The sequence below is a fragment of the Phalacrocorax carbo genome, chromosome 1 (genome assembly GCF_963921805.1).
Source record: "Phalacrocorax carbo chromosome 1, bPhaCar2.1, whole genome shotgun sequence".
Taxonomy (NCBI): Eukaryota; Metazoa; Chordata; class Aves; order Suliformes; family Phalacrocoracidae; genus Phalacrocorax; species Phalacrocorax carbo.
The window spans coordinates 187145430-187172301 of NC_087513.1; the positions used below are offsets into that span (position 1 = coordinate 187145430).

Here is a 26872-nt window from a genome sequence, read left to right on the forward strand (position 1 = left end):
GCTCTTTTTCAATACAACAAGTAAGGAGTGCCAGAAACATAGCAGGCAGCAGGTTCAAAAAAGATGAAAGGATGTGATTTTCATGCAGTTAGTTCTAATGTACGTATGTACGTATGTCTAATGTACATGATCTAATTCTGCAGCAAATATTTTCCATGGTGTGTACTTTTGCAAAGGTACTCTTCACTGCAGGATGTTGTGGTTGCCAAAGGTTGACATGGGCAAATTCATTGAAGGCAAACACATCAAGGGTTATTAATTCTCCAGGCAGTTCTCCTGCAGCAAATCCTTAAGCAAGAATTGTTGACAGCTGAAAGACTATTCTGGGGTAACATCACTACATACTTGACTTTTTATTGAACTGCTCCACAGGCGTCCTTGATTGATCCTTGTCACAGGCAGGGTGCCAGGCAAAGTGAGCATTTTGGCTGATTTTGTGTGGCCTTTCTTGGCATCTGATTTTCTCTTGTGATGATGTGAACAACGCGTGTGTACATCTGTAGGTTTGATCTTCCAAAACGTGGCCTTCAGGATAAGGTTGTTTTTTTTTTTTTTTTTAAACAGCCAACTGACAGCAGTATATTGGATATATCAACTCTTATATTTTCATCTCTGACACCAGAAAGAGCTTTTCCCTAGGCACACACAAGTGACTGAGATGCAAGTCTAATTCTTATTGTATAGCTTATCACTCTATGTAATTAAAAGGCGGCTACTGTTGTGCACTACCAAGCCAGTCACTGCTTTCTAGCTGTGGTCTCTCAAGTTGCTGGTGGACATAAGCGTGGCCTGATGGTCACCCAATGTGTTGATACACATTGGCCAGCTCTTCAACACTAGTTCCTTTTTTTGTTCTTTTTTCCATTGAATAGATGCATGAAGTTATGTTTCTACGGCTATGGCCTGCAACCGTCATGTACTGTATCTCAAGAAACAGTCAAACATAATTTGAACGGTGTCTTTATAGATGTAAATCCTAGATGTGGCTATGATTTATTATGCTGAAGCTTTACTACTATTTGCTATATCAAACAGAAAAGAGCCTCTATCACCCGTTTGCAAACGCTTGACACAGAAAAATCGTACTTTCAGCTTTTGGCTAATTTTAGCACTTTAGCGCTATTATGTTTCAGCAATACAAGTGATGGATCTGTGCACTAGAGAGAAGAAAAATGAAAACCAGAAAACATCCCTAAAGTGGGAGTATGCAGTTCCCACAGCCAATTTGCTTACACTAACAGATGTTTTCAGGATTGCCTGTCAAAGGGAAGTGGAATTTTCTAGGGATATATCTGGAGGATATTGTACATAATGCTGCTGAGTCTACTGAAGTATGTAAGCTTTGCAGAGATGCAAGCAGAGGATACTTGGACCTAGGAAGTTTGCTTGACAGAAGGGAACAGTGCTGCTATACTGATACGTAGAAACTACTCTATTACCTACAGAGGTTAGAGTGACCATGCTCAATTATTAAAAAAAGAAAGTAAGACATGATACCATTGTTAAATTAGAACATTTGGGTTATTTGCTAGAATTGCCTTTGATTAGTGGTGAAATGAAATATTTAATCTGTAATTTAATGATGCTAATACAATATAAGTGCTGATGGAAATTTGCTAGAAGTAATTTAGTTAGCTCATGGGACTTGTATTTACTATCTTGCTGAATGCACCTAAGAGATGCCTAGGAAATTAAAGTGTAGAATAGAGAAAATGAAGTGCAAAAGATATATTAAAGGTGGTGTTCCTTGGAGCTTTTCTCAGAGTGATATTTTTTAGAAACTGTGTCATGTAGTTCTATCAAGTCATGTTAAGATCCAAAAGGTAAATAGTTGCCTTGATTTTAAAGTGTATTAACTTTATTTTGTTTTCTCTTTACATAAACTTGTGACTTTCTGTAATAACTTTAGCATCACAAAATAACTTGGCAAAGTTTGAGCATCTCAAACAGATGCGATGGGCCTCAGTCTCACTCCTGTCCTGTGCATAGGTACTAGTGATTGTAGCAACAAAGAAAAATCAGTACTGAGAAAAGCAAAAGATCAGTTTGCTGGTCAGAGGCATCCTCCAGCTGACTAGAGGTCATTTACACTCGTAAGAGCGTTCCTCACCCCAGCACGATGCCACACACGCCACATGTGTGGGTCAGGGGTTCCATCAGACTTGGGAGGGGAGCTCTAGGTTTGCTGGGTCCCTCCCCCCATCTGCTTGGCAAGTGATGTTCTCATCAATATGAGGGTCTCATTGTGGGAAAGCATGAGATTTGTGTGAAAAAAGATGTGAGATTTCATCTGAAATGGCAATCTGCTGATGGCCTGCTGTGTGTTTTGCCTCTTGCGTATCAGTCAGGTGAGGCATTGTTAGAACCATTGCTTTCCACTAGCATGTGGAAAGCAAGAGTGAGGAGCAACGTGCCAGGCAAACACAACCGTAACCCAGGAATCCAGTATCAGCCTTGTTACTAGCAAAGTACAGCACGATGCCATGGAAAAGGGATGGTTACTGAAGATGTTGCCAGTAGGGCAGACTACACAGACTCTTATCATGGGAGCCACTTTGTCTCCTTGGGGATATGGTTTTTATAGTGGCACTACACGGACTCAAAACCTGACAGAGCCACGCTGGCAGATGTTTTGGCCAGTGTCCCCACAGGCTTCTGCTTTGCAGCCATGAAAGAGTGTTAGATGAGCTTATAAGATGCCTGGGTAGAGAGGACGAGACTTCCTTCCATTTACCATACACTAATTTTGTCAACCATACTAACACTTAGCCCCCTCATGGTCTGGGAATTTGACAAAATCCTTATCGTAAAATTAGCTATACCAAAGCTTCATTTGCCTGGTTCTGTGAAGAGTCAAGCAGAGCTAATTGTGGCATAGAGAGTGAGTCCTACTGCAGATAACTAGGGCTAGAAAAAGTACATTTTCATTGTGTCATTCTTTTTAATGAGAAGTAAAATAAGAGCTGATGCAGGAGATCCTGGGCAAGAGAAAGCTTTATTATGTATAAAAACTTCTTTTCTCTACTTTTCCGCAGTCTATTATGTGAAAAATGAGTCATATTTTTGACAGTAGCAGATAAGAAAAGTTGTGGCTGAGGGACTGCAAGTACAAAGGGAAGCAGATGGATGGGTGTTGGAACATGCTGAACAAACAGCTTACTTCATTTTGTTTATTCTCTTCTGAAGCACTCAGTCACAGGGTATTGGGAACGTTACATAAAACTAAAACCATTGCGCTAATTCTTGTCTGGTGGCATGCTCTGGATTTCAAGAGAATTACAGCTTTGGTCTTGTAGCAGCAACAACAAAGTCAAAGAAGCATCTCTGCCAAAAAAACCTGAATTATTTCCTTTTATATTCTTCCTGCAGCAAAAGACCAGTTAGCCTCTGCCCAGCTTGTCCTCATTGCACTGAGGACTCTGAAAGCAAAATGTGAGGTAGTTTAATCAAGATGGAGTGAGCTATTTTGCTGTAAAACCCCATACAAGCTTGACTGACAGTCATCTGGTTGCATAGCCAGCCCATGTCTGGCTGCTCAGACCTTTCCAGACTGGTCCCAAGCACTAGTTCTGCTGGTGAACACGGTCACCTGGTGACAACCAACCACAAAGATAGGTGCTGAGGTGCCCCTCAGCTTAGTGCTTGGGCACATGTGGGGTGACAGCACACCGTGGGCTTCTCTTGCCTTCTGCAAAGAAACACAGAGTTCAGACTTTAACATTTAAAGTAAAGGGCAATGATTGCATTAATCAGCTCAGCACGGCAGCTTCCCCAGTGCACGGCAGGGTGGCATATATGGGTGATGGGTTCCCCTTAGCACTGAATGATCCCAGTCCTGTAACAACAGTGGAGGAACCCACTGCTGCAGAACTTCCCCCTCCCTCTCTCACCCTTGTCACCACTGCATCCTGCCCTGGTCAGTAAGTCTTATTTCAGTATATGCCCATAAAGAGGGTTTCACTAAGTCATGTCACAGAAGCATTGGTCTGTGGCAAAGTTGAGCTTAAATTAATTCTCATTTTTATCTGGGGGGATACTAGTTGTGAACTAATTACAAAAGAAATATGTAATCCAAGCAATTTTCAAGGCTGGAAATTTCATTTATAAAGGGACATTTTTTGCAACCTATTTATGACCCATCACATGCACTTAGATATTTCCCTAAAATTTTAAGTAAAAAACTGGGACAAAAGGTCATGTTATTATCTTCTTCAAAATCACATATATAGACTATATGATATTTCAAAATACAGTTTAAAAAGTATCAAACAGCACACAATACCCTAAACTATTTCCCAAAGCCAATAGAATAGAAAATGTAGCCACTGAGATCTAACCCCATCTGAGTTTTATCTGAAGTAACATCATTAAAATCCAGATTGAGGACAAAAATGTAAACTTATTTTTTGTGTCTGCTGCAGCTAGTGCCTGGAGGAAGAACCTCCTACATAGTCTGCGGAAATGGACCTCTGGCAGCCTCAGGTGAAAAGAGTGGCGGACTTCTGTCCCACCACACTTATTCCCATGGCTCTTTAAATTCTGGCCAACACAATTTAGCCTTGACGCTTGAGTTCAACCTTTTCATCGAGCATGTGTACATATATGTACATTTATATTACAAATACACATGCATACAAATGGGTTCTCTCTAAGTTTTTCATCTGAATGCACTTCCGTGAGTGCGTGCATATAAATGCATACATGCAGCTGCACTTGCACCTGTTGTACATGGGCATACACAACACACACCCCCCCACCCCCAGCCCCCAGCATGAAATAGCACTAGAAATGGATGGGACTAAGGGACTATAGTAAAAACAGATAATTTCATGAAGATGCTGGGGTTAGGGAATGGAACTGCAGTGAGGCACATTGTTGTCTGTGATAATGTTTTTGCTAAGTATTAGCGATGATTGCATTGATATGAAAGTGGGTTTGGTGCTAGTTGGAGTTTATGTGGAAGGACTTGCAGGCTGTATCTTACAGTGGTGTTTAGCCATTGGAGATAAGATACAGAGTCCCTAGATGTAGTCATTCCGATTTTAGAACATTGTTTGTTTTTATCCAGCTGTTGGGTCAGGGTTATGGTAAAAAAGTCAGTAAAAAGAGAAGAAAGGAAGCTTGTTTTGCTTTGAGTTTCTATATTTGTATGAAGGGAGAGTTCAACAGCATAACACAGGATTCACTGAACATTTAATATGGGGTAAACACAGACCAAAACACAAAGCTGTGTGCATGAGGAACTGTAGAATTGCATACATGTGGCAACAGATACAAACGACAAGTCTTTAAGAGACCAAATCTTAAGGTAGAGACAACTAGATTCATTGCCAAGTCCTTCAAATTCTGTACTTTCATTTTCCCATCAGTTTGCAATCCTGTAATGCCTAACACGCAAACCAGAACTAAGAAAGGTTATACCTGCAGACTGTGAAATTATCAAAATGTGTAATGCAAGCAGAAAGTCACTTCAGGTTCATGGAGGTTACTGCTAGGTAGAGAAATGGCTGCAGAAGTAGAGAGAGAAAGGTTTAGAAAGGTAGGCTACACAGAGAAGTAGAATATACCTGGCACACTGACAACCTTGCACGTGTTAGATCTGAAATGCTTTTAGCTAGTTGAAAAGAAAAAAAAGTTATTTTTTTCCAGTCACAGTTTCTGAGGCTGTCTTACTTAGGTTTTAATCCAATAAGGTACTATTCTTTCCAATGACTGCAATAGGCTTTAGATGAAGGCTTTAGAAATATATTTGGTGTTTTCTCCTGCTCCCGTTCAGTCTTTTCAGAGGTGAGGTTTGGATCGACTATCCTCCAGGAAGAGCACTAATGCTCCCAGCTGTCATCGGCTCCACAGCTTTTGGAGACAATCAATTCTTCCCAAGGCCCACAGCCACATTTGGAGAGGCTGGCAAAAAAAGTTTACAATTTTAGTCCTCCATACTTGAAAAAGAACAATTTATTTTACATAGACATAACATTAGATGTTTTTTCCCATTCCAGCTATATTTTAACGTTCCTCTGCCCTCATCAGTATATTAATGAGGAACAGCAAACAGTTAAGAAAGGACCACAAGCAATTAAAAAAGATGTGATTACTAGTGTTGCAAAAGAAACAGCTTGAAAACCTTCTGTGCTTTTCCTTTCTGAATAATTCCTCTTAAAATTGCCCCTGCTTCTTCCTCTTCTTCATGCAGCTGTCACTTTCATCTTCCCATCTATCCAGCCTTATGGCTGACAGCAGATGAGCTACTAACATTGGATGCTGCTTTTTCCTGGGTTGCACAGAAAATGAATGTAGGCTTCGTAATTTCAGTCTCTAGAAATAGATATGTGTTAGTAGGCTAAGCTGCTGTGTTGAAGACATACAGTGCTAAAATCTTCAATGAACGTAATCCCATCTGGTTTTTTGACAGATCCATTTTTACTAAATATCTCTTGGCGTGAAAGGAGTGAAACTCTGCACTGGAATTTTGTGCCTGCAAACAGGAAAACATTGACTGAGTGATGGGAAAAATATGCAGATTCATTCTTCTAGGTTGCCTAGGTCACTTGGTGTCTCACATGTCTCCCATGCACGGCCCCTGTGGCAGCGGGACTGCCAAGCTGCCTGAGCTGATGTGCAAATGCCTCCCTCCATGCCCCACGAGCACTAGCTGATGAGCTTGCATGGGTCTGTTGGGCTGTGCATGTGCATTGAGACCTGGGCAGATTTCAGGCAGCTCTTGGCCCCCTCTGCAGCGGTGTGAAGCTGACGACAGCCTGCGCGGTGAGACTGCAACCATGGAGGGATGCACCAGACAATGGACTGTCCTGAGACAGCAGCTCACCTGACGTCAGGGTGACACAGTACTGCTGTGGGGGGAGCCCTGGCCCTATGGAACATGTAGATAGCATGATCTGTGTTCAGGATGTCCAAGATGCCCTATACAGGAAGCGTGGGAGACAGGCTCCTTGACTTGCACTCCCACCAGGTAGTGCTCAGCCCATGCGGACACTTGAACTATAGGAAATGCTGAACAGGGGAAGGAGAGTCTAAATTTTTGCTTCTACCTGGCCTGGAGTGCTTATTTCAGATCCAAAGTTTGGCTTCTTCACACAATGGGGATTTGGAGCCTGCAGTGGTGGCTTTGCTCACTGCTGTGGGTTGGAGGGAGCAGAGCCTTCCTTCGTGGGCAGTACCCTTGTGCAGAGCTGTGGAGGAGGTGGGTTTGTGAGGAAGGGGAAGGAAAAGGATGAGTCACCCCCCTCCTGATTTTCTGTCTTGAAATTGGACTGTCATATAGCCAGAAATGCTAAAAGGGAACAGAAACAGAAGCAGGATGGAGAGTAGCTGCAGCCCAGAGGGGTGGTTTGCACTCTGCTACATCCGGGACTGGCTATGCGTTTTATGGGACTTAAAATTCAGAAATTATCTAGGCTGTTGAATGTGTCATATGCACACAGCATCTTGTGATGAAAGTCTTAGATTCTTCATGATATTCTAAGACGTCTTCTCCAGAATTACTGAAGTTTTTATTAGTAATAAATGTAATAAACTCCCCATGGAAGCTGAGGCATCCAGTGACTATTTCTAAAAAATCCCAAGCAGTCACTCTGGGCCTAGCTCATCAGGTGCAGGGTGAGTTGGCAGCCAACCCCATTTATTCAAAACCAGGCTAAAAGCAAAATACAGAATTATTTTATAAAAGGCAGGAAATGGTACTCTCCAGAAAGCAGGGTGTTCAAGAAGGTGAATGTGGGAAATTATCCAGGCAACAGAGATAACCATATCATATGGTAAAAGAGATGTTCTCAGTTTTGAGAACATTCAGGAAAATAAAATGTGATCAATGTCTAACTTCCCTGCATGTTTCAGTGTCTGACCGTGTGTCTCTGAGAACTGCCTGCCTATCAGTCCCAGAGTGATTATCACAGGATGCCATGTGACAGAGATGTCATCAGACTGCTACTGCAATGCCTGAATTAGTCTCTGCCAGTTGCAGATAAGACGCAGTCTGAGTTACTGGGGCATCTCCAAGTGAATGTCAAGGCCATAGCTGTCCTCTGGCCATGGCCTCAACTGGCTAAAGCCTCACGTGCTGCTCCCTGCTGCACGACACAGCTTCCTCCCAAAGGGCTCATCTGCCCACCAAGCTGCACATGGGGGTCATTTCTACCCTGGTTCAGACCACATGGGCTGCATGAGCAAAGCTCTCCTGTTTCAGGTGTCTGTTTCTCAGTGACCCAACAGGGTTAGGGATGTGCACGCAAGCCGCTCTGCAGGCAGACCTTGGCAGATAGGGAAGCAGCTGGGATGGTAACCAAAGTGGCCAGCACAACCACAGCTGGAAGAGGGCACATATCCATGGGCTTAGGCACAAGAGCTGGCAATGTATAAGTTAGGCACCAGTGGAGTAGTCCCAGGAGAGTCCTAATTTATCATCATGCTGCACGTTGAAAATGCATTTGATGTGGATCTCTGTCAAGGAGCTTTTTAAGTTCACTTTGCACTGTCAACAGAAACGTAGGCAAATGTTCAAAACCACAATTTATGGATTTTTGCGCTCATCCCAGAGACTGAAGGGGTTAGACTGGTTCCTAGCCAAGCTGTTTTTCTATGTCTTTTTTTAGTCCCATGCTAAAAAAAACCCACCCGTGCTTGCAAACTGCACGTACCTCCTCCCTGGCAGTACGGATTTGTGAGCTCTGGTGACATGAGTCTTTGCAGCCACTGCATGTTGCCACCATAACTCCACATGGGGAGCACACCCAGGGGACTATTTACTGTTTCACAGAATTACAGAATGGTAGGGGCTGGAAGGGACCTCTGGAGATCATCTTGTCCAACCCCCCTGATTGAGCAGGCACACCCAGAGCAGGGGGCACAAAAACGCGTCCAGGCAGGTTTTGAATGTTTCCCAGAGAAGGAGACTCCACAACCTCCCTGGGCAGCCTGTTCCACTGCTCTGGCACCCTCACAGGAAAGAAGTTTTTTTCTCATATTGAGGTGGAACTTCCTGTGTTCCAACCTGTGCCCATTGCCTCAGTCCTGTTGTTGGACACCACAGAAAAGAGCCTGGCCCTCTTGACACCCCCGCTTCAGATATTTATGAGATCTCCCCTCAGTCTTCTCCAGGCTAAACAAACCCCAGTCTCTCAGCCTTTCCTCATAAGGAAGATGCTCCAGTCCCCTGATCATCTTCGTGGCTCTCCAGTGAACTCTCTCCAGTAGTTTCCAGTCTTTCTTGAACTGGGGACCCCAGAATTGGACACAGTACTCCAAATGTGGCCTCACTAGGCCAGCCTTAGCAGTGAAGGCTGAAGCAAAGAAGGCATTCAGTAACTGCTATCTCTGCATCCTGCATCACCAGGGCACACACCTCATTCAGCAGTGGGCCCACTGTATCCCCAGTCTTCCTTTTACTACTGATGTATTTGAAGAAGCCCTTCATTTTATCTGTGACATGCCTTGCCAGATTTAGCTCCAAGTGGGCCTTGGCCTTCCTTGTTGCATCTCTGCATACTCTGACAACGTTCCTATATTCCTCCGATGCGGCCAGTGCCTTTTTCCACATACTGTAAACCTCCTTCTTCCCTTTGAGTTTTTCTAGAAGCTCTTTGCTCATCCATGCAGGTCTCCTGACTCCTTTGCTTGACTTCTTCCACTGATCTTGGGCTTGAAGGAAGAGGTACTTGAATACTGACCAGCTGTCTTGGACCCCCTACATTCTACAACCCTTATCCATGGGATTCCTCCAAGCAGGTCTTTGAAGAGTTAGCTCTCCTGAAGTCCAGGGTTGTAACCCTACTTGTTTCCCTGCTTCTACCATGCAGGATACTGAACTACACCATCTCATGGTCACTGCAGCCAAGGCCACTGCACCCTCATATCCTCAGCCAGACCTGTGATTTCACCCTGTCTCAAGTCCATGTGTATAACCAGAGTGAAGAGTCTTTGTGATAAATGAGGATCAGGAAGAAGTGGCCAATGGAGAAGAGATTACAAATGTGATTATTCAAAGTGCTTTGGGGCATAGACAACTATAAATGTGGGTGGCAAGAAGGTTATTTGGGAGACTCCCCCCATCCACTCAGCTGTGGTAAGCAGCTGTGTGAGGTCTCCTACCCTGCTGCCAATATGAAATACAACACAGCAGCCAGAAAGCACTTGAATGCATCTGGTCTGCCTGCATGTGCTGACAGCACAGAAGAGGAATAACTGATCTGTTATACCTACAGTATGTATAGATACCTATTTTACAACTGCAGTGGACTAGGAGCACCCATCTGTGCAGTCAGCGTTGCTCTACCAAGAAGTGGTAAAACATTAAGGGGGAGTAAGGCATTCACTGCAGCTACTTGTTCATGGCCTAACAGAGCTATCAAAATTTAAGGAAAATTAGTTCCTCAGGTCTGTAAACTCATCTTCGAACTATGAGCTGAATAAGATTACGCATCGATTCCTAGCAGCCTGCTTACAATTTTGTTCTTCCTGTGATTTCTGCATGAAAAGACTGGCAAATAACCCCAGCACGTGTCCTCTCCATAATTCAAAGAACTACATCTCTAATGATCCATGTGAAGTTATATGGGCATCTCCTTATAGTATTTTGAGCAACCCCGTTTACTGAAAGCACATATATAGAAGTGTGAGCCCAAATACAGAAATTCAGAAAGCTTCCCAACATGCTACATAGCTGCAAGGCTTCTTTTATTGGGTGAAAATTGTGAAAGATTGTCATGTGATTGCTAGCACCACTCCTTGAGCCAAGAACACTTCTCTTTTAAGAAGATGCAAGATCTTTCAATCAGGATTTAGTTCCCTTTCCTACTACTTGTTGCTTTTCTGTGACTTCTTCATAATAGCACTTGGGTGTTGTTTCAGGTTTTTGCGCTTTTCCTTTCCCCTTATAAAACTGAAAGTTGTGAACAACAGCAAGCAGAAGACGGAAATACTGAAGACGCCAGAAGGCACACAAGCTGAGGCAAGACAAGGTTTGTCTGCTTTTTCTGATGTAGATTAAAATGGTTGCAGTAATTAAAATACAATCTACTCCTGTTTCTTATTACTTGCAGTAAGCTTTTTATTTGCCAGAAGCTGTGATTGTTGACTAAACTCTATGACAAAGCCAGTCTTGAGAATTTATTGTGGCAGAAAAAAGGGTGGATTTATATAACTAGGAATGTTTGCCAGATGGAAGATAACAGTCAAGTTGTGAATCTCATTAAGTGAGTCTCGTTTTTTAACTAGATGAAAAATATATATTTGGTTTATGGCAAACTTCTAAATTAAAAGGCATTAAAATCAGACTCTTGATTTTTTAAAAAATTATTATTGTGCATGTAGAAAGTTTAATAAAATGCCACGTTTTGATTAATTTAATGTTAATTCTAAGTATTACATTCTATTCCATTTACTCTTGGTAGTGCTGCTCCTGAAACACAAAGTGCATGCTAGGAAGAAAGGCAATGAGAACTCTAAAAAAACCATAAGAACTTCTGGTTTTCTCAGAAGTACAGTGGCAAATGCAAGTGTTCTCCCATATAGCAACGATATAATAATTGCCTTCCTATTTTGGTAATGAACATGAGCCTGTGGTGTCTAGGGTCCTCTTCAGACAGAGGGTTATTGTGATAGATGCACGGAGTATCTCTTTTCCCTGGCATAAGAGGATCTATAAATTTATCAGTCAGCATAGCAAAGAAATATATTTTAAACAGCCTGATTTCACTATTTAAATGTCAATATGCAGAACACCTTATTAAAAACAGGTTCTTTGGTAGTTCCTCATGTTATAATGAATGGAGTGGTTCACAGCAACAGGTCTGAGATCAGCAGTTTGGAAATGGAGAGTTTCATGTTTACACCTTTAGTGACAGTAGAGATTGCATATTTAGACCTTTAGCAGGAGCACTCCTCCACCACACCTCTCCAAAAGGAGCATGTCCTTCTGTCCAGGCATGGAATGGGAAACGATTCCACTGTCTGCTGATATGCTGATTGACTTGATTGACTGCTCTTGGTTTAGCCTTCCACTAGAACTTGGGGTAGCCCAGGGTTGCTGACTGATGCCACTTTCCCAGTAACAGCTTTTTGACATACAGGGTAGAATCTCTGTATTAATATCACTACAGGCATCAGTCTCACTTCACCAGCAGGAATTAGGGGTAACACAGTGAAGTCAACTGTGGTTGTTACGCTGCTGGGAACTAGGGGCAAACTGTGACTTTAAGAAATGTGCTGGCAGCTCAGACTGATGTCCTTCTAGCCCAATAGTCAATCTCTGATGGTGGCAATAAGTGAGGCTGATGAGAGACAATGCAGGAGCCTAATCACCTTCCAGCGTGCTTTCCCCTTGCATTTCCCCAGCGTATTAACTGCTATACAGGGCTGCTGGAGAATATATCCCTGCCTGGTCTTTTATTTCCGATTTATTGTTCTTGCATTTGTCCGTTCCTGTTTTGACCCTGCTGAGCAGCCTGCCCTCATTGCCTGTGAGGCAGCAGGCTCCTGGTGCTGCCCGCTCCTCGCTGCACAGAGGAGAACACTCTTTTACCTGTTTGAAAGCAGACTCTCAACAACTCTGCTGAGCACCCAAGTCCCAGTACTGCAGAAGCCTATGAATAAGTGTGCACATTCACACCACCCAATACCTTTGTGACCGTAAACATTGACCACATCCTTCTTCAGCCTCCTCTTGTCTGTACTGAAGAGTGTCAGGCTTTTTAGTTATTGGTCTGTGTCCTTGACCATTTGATTTACCCCTCTCTGCACCTTCTCTAACTTCATAATCTCTTTCTTGGGTGTAGAGACCAGAACTGCTCCCTATGGGTATGCACGGAGGTTTTATACAAGGTGATACCCTACTTTGTTCCCCATAGTCTTCCTGATGATGGCCCTCGTTTTGCTGACATTTTTGGTTGCTTCTGCTGCTGCAAGAAGTGCAGAAATTATTTCAGTAAATGGTCAATGATGCCCATGCCAAATGCCCTTTCCTGAATGTAACAGCCAGTTTCAAGTTAATATCGTAAAGGAATGGTTTAGGTTATTTTTCCCAGCATGCCTTACCTTACATTGAAATACACCAATGCTCATTTGCCACTCTTTCAGCATGGCATCTGCCAACCTGGATAACTGTCTTCCCCAGGTTACTGATAAAGATACTGAATAAATCTGGTCCAAGTTGCAAACCCTAAAGGACCCCATTGCTGGTTCATTAAGCCCCACACTTGGCTTCTTACCCTTCAGCCAGCTCTCAGTCCATAGGAAAACATGCCTTCCAGCTCTCTGGCAACGTAGTTCCTTAAGAAACCCTCAGCGCAGAGCTTTGTCAAAGGCTTTGAAAAATGCAACTGTATAAATACATGCATATACGTAACTACTTATAAAATGACCTCTGGGCCCCCTTTATCTATCAGCCTCATGGCCCTTCAGTGGGTAAGTGGGGCAGAATCTCCCTTTTTGGAAGACATGCTGACTCTTTCTCAGCAGACTGGCATTTCAATGAGCTTAGCACCTTCATTCTTCATTACAGACCCCCACAACATATCAGAGGTGGAAATTGGTCTCAGTGGTTGGTAGGTCCCAGCGCTGAGACAACCAACTCGTGGGCCTCAAGCCACCCTCTTAAGCCCTTCTTGTAGCTGAGAGCTGCACTGGTGACATGCCAGTCCCCTGGCACAGCACCTGGTTGTAGTGTTGGATTACATGCCTTGGCCAGCAGCCTCAGAGCTGCAGTCCTTCGGGATACTCATGAATGCCATCTGGTCCTGATTATTTATTGACCTCTCACTTATCTGGTTGATTTAATACCTCCTGCACACATCTCTCGAGTGGAGCTGGCTCCTCTAGCCTGTTTGCTGCATCAGGCGTGAAAATACCCCAATGTCTTTGGTGAGGAAGAGTGAATTCACTAAGTTTCTCTGCTATGGTCTTGTTGTCCCTAAGACATCTTTTGCCATTGGGCAGCCCTGCCAATTCCCTAGCAGTCTCTCATCTTTCAGTAGGTTTGCAAGACTTACTGTCAGCTCAAGCATCCTTTACTGAGTGCTCTTCACTTTTTTTATTTTTAATGCTCTTAGTTTCCTCTCCATGTTTGACCTGCCGTTATACAGGCTTTCCTGCTCTCCCCATTTGGACAAGCCTGTTTTCTAAATGGTGATCTTTTCCCTGTAATAGTCCCTGTAATAGTTCTACTAATAGACATAGGGCTCAATTTTTATAGAAAAAATCTATTTATTTTGGAATGCAGGCTTCTAACACAGGTTTTGTTGAATTGTCTGTTTGTTTTCCTAAACAGTCCCCAAAATCATGTAGGCTTCTTCCTTCTGGGACAGCTTCTCTGTCCCACAACACTGCCGAACCTAGCTCTACTGTAATTGCCAGTACAGGGCTCCCTCCACCAAAAACTGCTTGACCCGGGGTCTGTGCAGTGCTAAAGATTAAATGTAGAATAGCATCTTGTGTTGTGAATATATTTGCAGGACTAATTATTCTAGGGATCAGGCATTTGTGGCATATAGGCGTTTTATCTCATTCTGCTGCAGCATTGCATCTTTATAAAGGCACCCAAAATCTCCTGCTATTGCTACCCATTTTCAGCTTCCTACTCTCACTTAGCATTTTCTGATGACTATTACCATCACAATGAGGAGTTTGGTACTGCATTCCTAGTACTATATTTTTATTATTAGAGTATGGAATGTCTGCCTACAAGGACTCCGTAGTGCTGCTCTTTAGCCATAATATTTTTATGCTGTTGCAAGTTATAGAGTCCTTCATGCACAGTGCCAGTCCTCCACCTGTGCATCCTACACTATCATTACCATAAAGCTGGTAGCATGGCAACACAAGTTCCCATGGATTATCCTCTCTCATGCAGGTCTCTGAAGTTCCCCTTGCACCAGGGTTGCTGTCTCATGCCAAGCCTTCCAGTTCCCCTGTCTCGTTCTCGGCTTTGAGCGTCAGTGCAGAATTACATGTAAGATTTGGTTTTGCTCAGTCACTCAAGATAGCACGTGCTAGGCAACTGGATTTGTGGGCAGTTGCATTTGCCTTCACTAGTTATTGCAGTCAGGCTTTATTTCCCTGCTGGCCCTGTCAGAGATGCACTGGATGTCAGCTAACTGCCCTTGCAGATCTCATCAGCCCAGCCCACTTGCTCTCCCATGCCTGTCAGCTCTCCTGTTGCTTCTAATTAAATACTTCTCTGCAAACCTTTCATTCTGCAGTGCTAGCAGCCTGGCTGCACTCTGCATATGGTGCAGTCTTTCATTTGTGTATCACTTGCCTTTACCCCAAAAGATCCCTCAGTTCCTTTCATACTTGAATTCCTCATCCCTACTGTCTCATCCTTGCACTAAAACACTGGTTCTGACCTGAGCTTCTCTCTTGCCTTGTAGCTGAGCCCCACCTTCATCCCTGGTGCCCACAATGACCACAGCCACCACTGGCTCCTCTCCTGCACCCCTAAGAGATTGGCACAGACATCTCAAGAGGTCTGCTCTCCGGGCAGACCTGCTCCTGCTGAGCCACTCTTGCCTCAAGACAGCCAGTCTCATCCCTCTGCATCCCTAGTCCCTTGCCCTGCACATACACGCACAAAACCTGCCCCAAGAAGGCAGCTGTACATGTTACATGCTGGGCAGTTTATGGGGTAGCCCCCACTCTGCTGCTAGACTGCTAACTGCATCTTGAGCTTAAAATCTTATAGTTTTGGGTCACTTCTATTAGTTTCGTATCTCCTCCAATTAAACAAATCTCCGCTTACTTTTGCTCTCTCAGTTCCCCACCTGGCTTGCACACCCATCCGTTGTTAAGGATGTTAGATTCATGTTAGGCAAGTAATGTCTCAACATTCAACACTCAAGCCAGGCTAAGGTAAAAGGCAAAATGTTTATTCATAATAAATAGATGTAATTTATAAGTAATTTATAATAAAAGGTAAATGTTTCTTTATGAAGTCCATACTAATCAAGATGTAAATGTTTCTAAAAATCTTCAGAGGTAAAGAAAAGAAAAAAAACCCACTCAAACTCTAAAACTAATCTACTTACACAGCAGTTATTTCAGGAAAACCTCCTTTTTCCTTGCCCAGCTGATGTGGTCTCTCTCTCCTGCCACGGCAGTTGTCAGAGCCTCAGAACATGTGTCAGCTGCTTCTACTTGATAGTTTCCTTCAGGGAAACACATATAGAAAAAATCTCTTGTAGGGAGTTTCCATCAGAGAGGTCATGCAGTATCACTTATGAGAGACTCTGGTTTCAGCTTGTCCCTTTCTCTCCCTGTTTTTTCTCAGAGGGGTATTAGATCTTACTGCCAATCTCCCTTGTGAAGTCTTTTAGGGGTCCCTGTAGGTCCAATCTCCCACCTGAAATCCACCTTATTTCTTCCTGACCCAGGAGACAGTCTGGATGCTCTTGCTGAAAACAAAGTTTATTGCCTGTCCTTAGATGTGTATTCTTTCTGTTTACCTAGGAACCATCTCCTGGCCTGAGCTGGCTACTGAAAAGCTCTTGGCTTCAAGGAGATGTAAAATTCTCCCCTTCTCCTCTGTGGTTGCTTGAGGTAGTCCTGTGTGAAATATATCTTTCACTGCACCTTCCTTTTGACATTGACACAACTAATAGGATCATCTACATATGATAAATGCACAGGTTGTTCCTGGCCCTTGACTAAGGGCAGGCACCATCATGATTAAAAGCTTTCACTTGGCTGGTCTCCAGCCTTGTTCTCTTAGACATCCCATAACAGCTTGAAAGAAGAGGGCTGGAGCACCTCTCCTATGAGGACAGGCTGAGAGAGCTGGGGTTGTTCAGCCTGGAGAGAGAAGGCTGCGGGGAGACCTTATTGCAGCTTTTCAGTACTTAAAGGGGGACTATAAGAAGGATGGGGGCAATCTTTTTAGCAAGGCTTGTTGTGACAGGACAAGGGGTAATGTTTATAAACTAAAGGAGTGTAAATTTAAACTAGATTTATGGAAGAAATCTTTTACAATGAGGGTGGTGAAGTGCTGGAACAGGTTGTCCTGAAAGGTAGTGGAGGCCCCATCCCTGGAAACATTCAAGGCCAGGTTGGATGGGGCTCTGAGCAATCTGATCTAGTTGAAGATGGCCCTGCTCACTGCAGGGGGGTTGGACTAGATGACCTCTAAAGGTGCCTTCCAACCCAAACCATTCTATGATTCTATGATACCGGCTTTCTTGCCAGGTCCAAGGATGCTGAGTTTTCTTGATTATATATGTGCACCTAACTCCCTAAAGGTCTTTAGCTGGAAGGAGCTTTAATGGCAGCTGCTAGCTAGATGACCTCATGTGAAGAGCCTGAGCAAAGTGCCTCAGATTCTGTGCTTGTAGTGTTCTCACTAGGGTGCAGGGACCCAAGGGCTTTTCATCAACTGAATTTTTGTTGCCCTAATCCCATCCTTCAGCAGATAGCATTGGGCCACAAGCCATCACTCGTAATGCTCAGCAGGGCTTTGAATATGCCCACGCTCCAAGTCCTTTGTCCTCATTTGACTCCCCTAACACAAGCTTCACACACAGCAGGAATGCGTCAACCTGTGACAGATCTCTTCACTGGTATTTTTGCATGTTTTGGGATTTCTAAAGGCAAGGATGCTTGGGCCTTAGGAAAACGTAGTCAAAAGGGCTCTTCCCCTGTGGGAATTGATGGGCTGTGATGTTTTCCTGCAAAATGGGGAGATCAGTTTCAATCAGGAGAAAAGCTGGTCCTTGATCCCACACAGAAAATGTGTATGTCAGACAGTCGCTTTGTACAGAAAACCAAGACCATTCAAAAGTACTCTGATTGCAAGAGATTTGTTCTTAGGAAGTGTACCTTGTCTCTCCCCTCCATGAAGGAAAGGGGATCTCAAATAAGGAGATTTCCTTTAGGAGCATGTGTTTGCTGAGTCTGGGGTTTTGCTGAGCCCCGCTATCCAGTTTGCCCACTTCTAGTCTTCAGCACTCCTAAGCTTAATAGATATTATTATCTTTATTTTCTGGAGGGATAATTTCAGGCATTGCAGGGATGAGTATGATTTCAGTATGAGCAAATGTCCCCCTTCCCTGAGCTCCCATCTCACAACAGGGCGGGTAAGTCCCTCTCCTTGGGAACCCAACACAGGGATCACGCTTCCCATGCTCCCCGTAGCAGTGAGGCCAGATTAAAAGGCAACTGCTGAGGCACATCTGGTTGCTATATTAAGGGATCCAGACTCTGAGACACTGCCCTGAAGATACCATGAGCTGCTCTGAACATATGTCAGGTTCCCACATCATGGCTTGAGTTTGCAAATTAGCTCTGGTTTACAGTGCACTGGGAATAATGCATGGGGTGGCTGGGTTTGCAGAGCACCCAGATCTAAAGCGTACATTTCCCCCTAGAGGGACTCCAGCTGTGCAAACAAATTAATTTCAAATCATGAAGTCAGTGAGGTCCAGCATAAGAGATAAGATGTAGTCATGTGTCATCGACCCATTATCACTCTCTCTGGGGCAAATTAAAAGCTTCTTTTTTGTGCATTTAGAAATGCCATGTAGTTCTGGTTTTTAGGTTAAAATTTTCCATGCTCCATCTCTAGAATATGTTGGCAGATGCAGAGAGGGAATTGCTTGCCACTCTTAAACAAGCAACAATACTGAAACCTTCCTTTCAATATACTACTAGCTGCAGGTCAGCCGAGAGAAGAATTTGGGAATTCAGTAAGGAAATAGACTCTAATGAGAAAAAATTTATTATTTAGAGTGTTTTAGTGATGAGCGGTTTTGATTTGATTGAATTTTAGCCTCACAGGAGGGAAAATGTCACTCTCTCTGAACACAGCCCATTTTCTCACAGCCCATTTTCATTAGGGCTGCAAATGTGGGCTGTTGTGGAAGCTGCACTGTGTGTAGTTGACTGTCTGATGGAGAGCAGTTGAGTGCAAAAAAGGTTGAGAAAGTAGTAAATGAGGAAAAGGCTCCAGAAAAAGGGACATGGAAAACTATCAGAAACTTAAAGGAAAGAAGTACAGTGTAAGGAGAAGGGAGTTACAAAAGGAGCAATGCATATCTAGTATAGTATTTATGCAGTGTTTAAGATCAAAAAGTCCTTAATTTATAGGTTCTGAGGTATATCCATATACCTCTGGTATTGCTTGGGAACATGCTGCCAACAGCAGACAATGTACCAGAAAAATTTCACTAGTTCCAATTGGCAAATTCAGTTCTTTTGGCTTTTCATCCTTATCTGAAACACTGATTTACCAATGGACACTCATTTCTTTTCTGATCAGGTGTTGATGTTCTGATGGCAGGTGACCGGGGACTTAGAACCTACCTGCTACAAAATGGATGACAGCAAGTTGGCCTGTTTTGCACATAGATCAGAGAATTGTCATTAAAACACACATATAGCACTCATCTTTAAAAGGCAGTATTTTCATAGGTTGAGACAACGATGAGCTGCTGTAATACTGAAACTGTTTAAAGATGACTTGGAGCTTTATGCCTTGAAATGTGTATTTACGGGGACATCACAAGTGATTACTCATTAATGAACTTTTACTTTCCTCTGCTCTCAGCATCTTGCAGTTTCTCCCCTCAGGGAAATAGTCCTGCATAGCTGAACAACCTGCCCACTCACACCACTTCTTTTTACTTTGCAGAAAGGCAGACAGCCTGGCTCTAGATCATTAATATTTCTGAAATGGCGCTAGACAACCTCACCAACAGCTCCTTCAACTGTACGATTGACAGCTTCAAGCAAGTCATTTATCCCACCATGTATCTCCTTATCTTCTTCCTTGGTGCTGTTGGAAATGGCCTATCCATTTATGTTTTCTTCCAGCCTTCACAGAGGAAGACCTCAGTTAACATTTACATGCAGAACTTGGCTGTTTCAGATCTCATGTTTGTAAGCACTTTGCCCTTTCGGGCCACATATTTCCTGTTGGGATCACATTGGATATTTGGTGATGTCGCCTGCAGGATCATGACTTACACCTTGTATGTGAACATGTACTGCAGCATTTATTTTCTCACCATGCTCAGCGTGGTTCGTTTCATAGCCATCGTCTACCCATTCAAACACTGGAAAATAACCAACATGAAGTACGCCAAGATAACATGTGCAGTCATATGGGTCTTCGTGCTGGCAGCCTCCAGCCCTCTGTTAACCAAGGGAATCGCTGGGTACATCAGCCCAGCCAAGTGCTTGGATCTCCACCCCTCCAACACTCACAGGCTCCTCATGATGAACATCTTTGTCATCATTGTGGGCTTCATTCTGCCATTTTGCACAATTATTGTCTGCTATGTCTTTGCAATCAAAGCATTGCTCAAGTCCAGGACTCCGCAGGGCAAGAAGGCAGTCTGTCACAAGAAGGCACTGTCAACCATCATCATCACTCTCATCCTCTTCCTCCTCTGTTTCCTGCCATATCACATACTGCGAACTGTCCACCTGATGTACGGCAGCTGCAGCCAGGGTAATCTGTCTGTGCACAAAGCACTGGTGGTCACTCTCTGCCTTGCTGCCATGAACAGCTGCCTTGATCCCATCCTCTATTACTTTGCTGCTGAAAATTTCAAAGCGAGAATCAGAAGTTTGTACCGCAGGTAGCTGATGCAGAATTGGAAAATTCTGTATATATGGTCCCGATGGGACATCTAGACTGGGTCCATACTATTCAATGGCAGAGCCTGCGTGGTACTAGCCAGCCTGCAGTCATGCAGCTCAGTGCCAGACACCTCTAGAGCAAAAGTGTCTTGAAGACAACTCGTTGGGGATGGCCAAAACCAAGGCAGGATCATCAGAGATCAGGTGCCTGGGTGTGATCCCTGGTCCTCTTCTATTTAGCAGTGTAGATATACCTCCACTGTTCACCCTCCCCAGGACAAGGGATTGAAAGGGATTTACCTTGCTACTAGAGTCCATTTATTTCATTTCACAATACTCAACCAGTGACTTGAAGGGAAACTGCTCACCTGACCGCCTCAGTATCTGCGTCTGAACTTCTCTGTGCTCCATTTCCCTGTGTGTGCAGAGGTGCATGGTGATACCCAACAGCTTCATAGCACCCTGTCAGTTCCCTTTGCAAACACCGGCCAAAGATTTGCACATAACAGAAATTTAAAACATCACTGATGCTTTCTGCTGAGGCTGACTTGCAAAGCAGAGAGCCAAACAGGACCAAGCACTGTCTCAGGCTGTTCAGAACGCAGTAACATTTCTGAACTTTCCACTCTGAGAAGGCCACAGAGGTATTTTGCTTCACTGATTGTCAAGCGAGATAATGATTTCAAGCAAACAGCATCAGCATGGACCACTATGAGTAAGATGACTGCTGGCAGTGAGGACAGGATGCGGGCACATGGCACTGGGCTGCACCCTGCTGCTCTTCATGTATGTGCCAATTCCTTCCAAGCCATTGCTACACTTGTTTTTACGCTCAATGTTGCCAGTGCTTTTCTGAAAGCTGAGGTTAGGCAGCTCAGTCCCCATGCAGGATCCAGAGACAAACTTTTAGAATTATTTTGGTCCCAAGAGGTAGCTAGGGAGTGGTTTCCTCCACACAGGTAAGCCAGTCTGGCAATGAGCTGCTGCCAAAGACATCCCTAATCCCTCACCTCCTGCCTGCTCTGAGGAGGAAACTGGTCCCTTTTTTTCATAAGATTAACTTCCAATTGCATTGAACTCCTTGACATCAAGCATGCACCAATGCAATGGGAAGCACTAAGCCAGGAACAGGAGGAAAGATGGATGGCAGAGGAGGAGGAGGGCTGTTTTAGAAAGCGATGGGGAGCTACACCTAAGTGTACTTTGGAAAATGTCACCAAATAGCTGCCTGCATTTTTAGGTCTCTGGATATTTTTCTAAAATACACTTACTAAAAATCGTATTGCTTGCAATTAAGTGAAAACAGGCTCCAAAGTCAGTTTGACCACGTTTAGGTTTTGGTTTTAATTACCTTTTTTTAAAATAAAAAAGGACAAGAAGTTTTGTAATCTTTTCCTGGAAAGCAGGCTGTCCCGTATGAATACTAAAAAAAATGCTGAAAGCCTTTTCTGCTTGTGAAATCCACCAAAGGTTTCTGTAAGGGCAGATACTTTCTCAATGCTTTGAACTTTTTTGGATAAAACACTCTATAAACTAAACATTATTGGTCTCAGACAAAAATAACGGCAACTAGCTATTTTCAGCTCTGTCTCAAATATGCAGAAAACAATAATTGCTGGTCAAGTGGAAAAGTACTTAGCAAACCACTGGGAAAGTCAGATTTTTCTTGGCTATCTAAGGGTTATATTCAATTACAGAGTCAACTTATTTCAGTCCCATAATGCTGCCTTTGATGTAAGCACAGTTTTACTGTAAGTCTTCATTAAAGTTTAAGCTCCAAACCCTTATTTCCATAACTCAGTGGCATACTTGAGAGCTGACCTAATGATGCCATGTGAACTTCTGCAGAGCTTGGTCCCATGCTATTGAAGGAAAAGGGATATTACTACTGGTTTGCAATGGGAATGGGATTAAGATGGTAGCCTGCGCAGAGGGATAGCAGACAAATAATTAGAAGGAAGGGGGCAAACTCTTTTTCAATGGTTTTTCCCTGTCAGAAGTAGACCTGGGCAGGGACAAGTAACAATCTTGGAGCCTCTGACAAGATAACCTACACCTTAAATACTACAAGGGAATGGAAAAAATTAGCCACAGTCTACCCTCACTAATGTGTTTTTGCCTGTATCCATCTAAACACACCCTATTATCAGATAATTTTGCATGTAGATGATATATGTATCTCACTTATGGAGTCACTTTTTTTTTTATTGACCATGTTACAACTTTGTTAGCAATTGAATTAACTGTCAAACCTGTGTTTTAATAAACTAGATTTACTAGTTGCTGAAGATATGTTTTTTATTGATTGCACCGCTAACAAGAAATCTCCTCAGAGTGCAGGGGGAGAAAGACCAAGAAACAGATATTGAGTATTTGTAAGTGGGCCATTATTTCACAAGAGAAATGTCTTTGGAGGTGTGAGAACATCCTGCTGCCTTCCTCACTTCACCAGCAAAATAGTGGGGAACATCAGTCAAAATCTGGGATGCAGATAAAGTTGGTTGGTTTTTTTTTTAATTATTAATTACTTGCAAAAGAATTCAAGACCATCCTTGTTAGGGTTCCTCACATGCAGCTTTGACAACACTTGCATAACATACCACATCCCCATTTACTGCCATTTCTCCATTTGGGATCGTTGCATGTCTCCACTCATGGAGCTGAAGACCAGTGTTCTTTGCTGTGGAAGTATCATAGTAAAAGTGGAGTTAAAAAAAAGATGCCATATTTATTCCGAAAAATAAAGCTCCTGACAAATTACTAGCAATGCCTCTAGGTCCCTCAAGGGACCGCCTACCCCTTAAAAAGTGTTTTGATATGTTTCCTCAGTTTTCCAGGAGACAAAATCTAAGACTAGCTATGCATCTAGAAAGTTAAAGCAACAGTAAACTTTTGAGCCTGAAGAAGACATAAGAGCAGGAAACAAAGTCTTAAAGCGACTGGTACCCCTAAGTGACAGCAGATGTTCTAGTGTCATATGCATGTTTTCCTGTCATTCAGGAAAGTCCTGGTATTTCTAGACAAAGGTAATTTTTCAGTCCAAAGCTACACCAGAGACAGATTTTCAAAAGGAATCTCACTGCAGCCTGAACCACTTGACCTTCAGCACAAGGAAATCCCACCCATCACATTTGCTTTTTAGCCGTGGTTCAGGGCCATGTGTGGCTATGTTTGCCTGATGGAGTGGTGTTATAGCAGGGAGGGGAGCATCACATTTTTATTTTAAGCAGTGCATTATCCCATTCATTTTCATTATATATCTTCTGCCTTCCTCAACATATATCCTGTTGCCATAGCTTACATTTTTTGCTTTAGCTCCTAAGAGTGTCCAGAGAAAGGGGTGCACATTTTGCTATTCATCTTCTCCACCTGAGGTGCACGTTCCTCTATGCTACAACAGCATGTTGTCCTGGCAGCAGAGAGGCATTGGACTTTTCTCATCTGTTTTAGGGCTGTTGGTGTTTCTCTTGGTCCTTTGGGATAGGCAAGATTGAAATGACCTGCTGCCCCTCCAGCTGATAGGAGCAGAAATAAGATCCAACCAAAATAATTAAGCATAATTGCAGTCAGGAGGAGTCAGATGCTGTTTTGATAGTGACGCCATCCCAGGACTAATGTTTTGGTTTCCTGCATCATATTTGAACCAGTTTAAATGACAGCCTCTTTGAAAGACAGAAGAAATGGAGTACAAGTGCAGATTCCCTGAGAGAGTTAAGCATCATTTGAGGTCTTTCAGCTTTCCAGCCAGCACTGACCATGACGTGCCACATGATATGACTGTCCTTATGTAGCTATGCAGTCCTGTACCTCTCACACAGTTGTGCTTTGTATATACAGGAATCTTTCCGGACATCTGCAAAGACAAGCAATATATTTAATTGCATGCAGCTGATGTTATGTTCATCCACCAGTCAACAGCTTAAGGAGGCCAATGAAATTAAATAGCTTCCTTTGTCCCAAATTCCCTTTTTGCCTTTCAGAAAAACTGGCCTGATTTCCACCACTGCTTCCCCTCCTTTTGATTTTACAGCTGAAAGGATAAAGCTGCCTAACACAGGGGCCAAAGCCTGGTCACTCAAGTCACATTCCTGCTTGCAGGAGCAAAACTTGAGCCTTTATTTCTGAAGCTGGGAAATAAACCTCTGGTCCTTGGTCCACCACCCACATCGCCTCACATAGGGCTTGAGTGCTCAGAGTGGTGGCTGGCAGGTTTGCTCATCATGTTTGCTGTCTGCATTTCCAGACGTCAAAATGTTGCGCATGTTAGCTGTTGGATGATATTATGTCTTCTTCTGAGCAGCTGTGGTAGATGCAGCTGGGGATGATTCACTCTGAATGGAGCTGTGTTCATAACATACAAAAGTTTGGGGAAGGAAATCCCTGAAGAGGGGATCTGCGCTCTGTGCAGATGGTTCTTACGTTATTGCCAGCTTTCAATTCTGGAGGCAGGGAGCCTGACTGTCTCTGACAGGCCAGCTCCAGGCCCCTTCTGAGGTCCAGCCCAAAAAGCTCTCCACAGCAGAGAAATCCCTGCTCATGCTTGGTTTCTCCTTGCAACTAGTCTCTCACCAGAGTTTCAGGATGTTTAAGTATGCTTTGCTCATTGCTGAGATACTGCTTGGATGCTGCAAGTTTGCCTTTTTTTTTCTTGGCGACGACAAGGACAAACAATCCAGAAAGAATGAGAAAAATAATCTATCCTGAAGGCCTTGGTTACTGCAGCTGAAGCAGGCTCTTCCTGTGGTCCCTTACCACCGAAAGAGAAAATATAAACCCACGTCGGGAATGTAAGTATGTTATAAAACCCAGTGCTCTCAGATTGGCTTTTTATTTTTTAAATTTGGAATCTCGCTGAATATTAAGACATTGAAGCATGGAGAATTCGCTTTATAAAGCTGCTAGTAGCAGCACAGGCACACCTAGATCCTCCAGAAGTAAAGGTGGTGTGGGGAGGACACAGCTCAGTGCAGCAACACCAGCCTTTCACAGGCACACAGTCACTTGGGCAGTCTGTGGACCTGGGTAGGAGCACACACTCGTAGATCTCCTAATCCCTGAGAACACTCAAGCTACACCTGGATCCATGTCAGCACAAACCCAGCCTGTGCATCATCCCTTCCTGTACCTTTGTGTCCTGGTTGCCATGGAAAGGAAAACTGGGTGCAGAGACCAGGTGGGAAGAATATGATCCAGCTGGCCATCAACCTGCATGACAAAGGGAGCACACCCACCTGGTGTGTCTGGTCATACCACCTTCACAGAGTTGTTAGTACAAGGTACAATCCAAGAGTGGCCTCTTCCCAGTTCCTTTCCCTTCATATTTCTAATTGCACTTAGGTAGTGATTTACACTTGAGGTAGGTGGGCTATGTAGGTGAAGGTTGCCCTGGGAAGTGTAAGAGTGGAGGGGCCATTGGGGATGGCATAGGAGAACATGTTGCTCTGTTCTCAGAGTAATGGGACATTCAGGCAAATGCTCAAAGACAAAGAAGCCAATGCCCATCTGCAGACCCTTCTCCGGGGTTTTACCATTTATTTTGGGGCCATCACAGCTCAAGTAGCAGCCCATGCTTTCACAGGGAGAATCTATCTACATGCTTGCAAGGAGCAAGATGAGCTCAGTTCCTACTGACATGGTCTGTGGTGCCTTTTCCTGTTTTCTGACCATCTGATCTAATACTTGTTTGCCCTGTCTTTCTGGAGGGATCCTGCAGACCTGACTCAAAATCAAAAATCTCAGCAGCGCATGATAATGTGACATGGGCAGCCTGGCAGTGGGGAGAAGATGTTCTTCGGGTTGTGCTATGGGAGGGAATAAATGTGGAAGTGATGGACTTTCCTCAGACACCAATTCCAGTGTTGCATTTTACGCTGGCAAGAGCCAATTAGTGTTATTGTTGTCACCTCACCCCCCGAACTATCTTGGGCTTCTCCAAAGCCATGAGCAAAAAACAGGCCCACAAGCTACCACCCACCACAGAGTTCTCCTGTGGCCTTAAGCTGAAACAGCATTACAATGTCCCTGAGTGGATGCCACTCCTGATCCATAAATTGGTATACTGAAAAAAGGGACTGGCCACTTCAGAGGAATATAGGAATGTTGTCAGAGTATGCAGAGATGCAATGAGGAAGGCCAAGGCCCACTTGGAACTAAAACTGGCAAAAGATGTCAAGGATAACAAGAAGAGCTTCTTCAAATACATCAGCAGTCAAAGGACGACGGGGGATACAGTGGGCCCACTGCTGAACAAGGTAGGGGTCCTGGCGACACAGGATGCAGAGAAGCAGAGTTA

General features: G+C 43.7%; 1 protein-coding gene across 4 annotated transcripts in view; it reads left to right on the forward strand.

Moving 5' to 3' along the window:
• The window catches only part of CYSLTR2 (cysteinyl leukotriene receptor 2), a 50979-nt gene extending 28111 nt beyond the window's left edge, over nt 1-22868 (forward strand). Inside the window, exons 2-3 of one of the 4 annotated variants that reach the window (XM_064440884.1) lie at nt 10864-10973; nt 19628-22868. In XM_064440884.1, coding sequence (XP_064296954.1) covers nt 19669-20583 — 915 coding nt within the window. In that variant the 5' untranslated portion in view covers nt 10864-10973; nt 19628-19668 and the 3' untranslated portion in view covers nt 20584-22868. Of the gene's footprint in view, nt 1-6565; nt 10974-19627 lie in introns of those variants that run through there. The other 3 variants (XM_064440885.1, XM_064440883.1, XM_064440886.1) reach the window with 3 other exon arrangements.
• Nucleotides 22869-26872: the final 4004 nt, after the last annotated feature.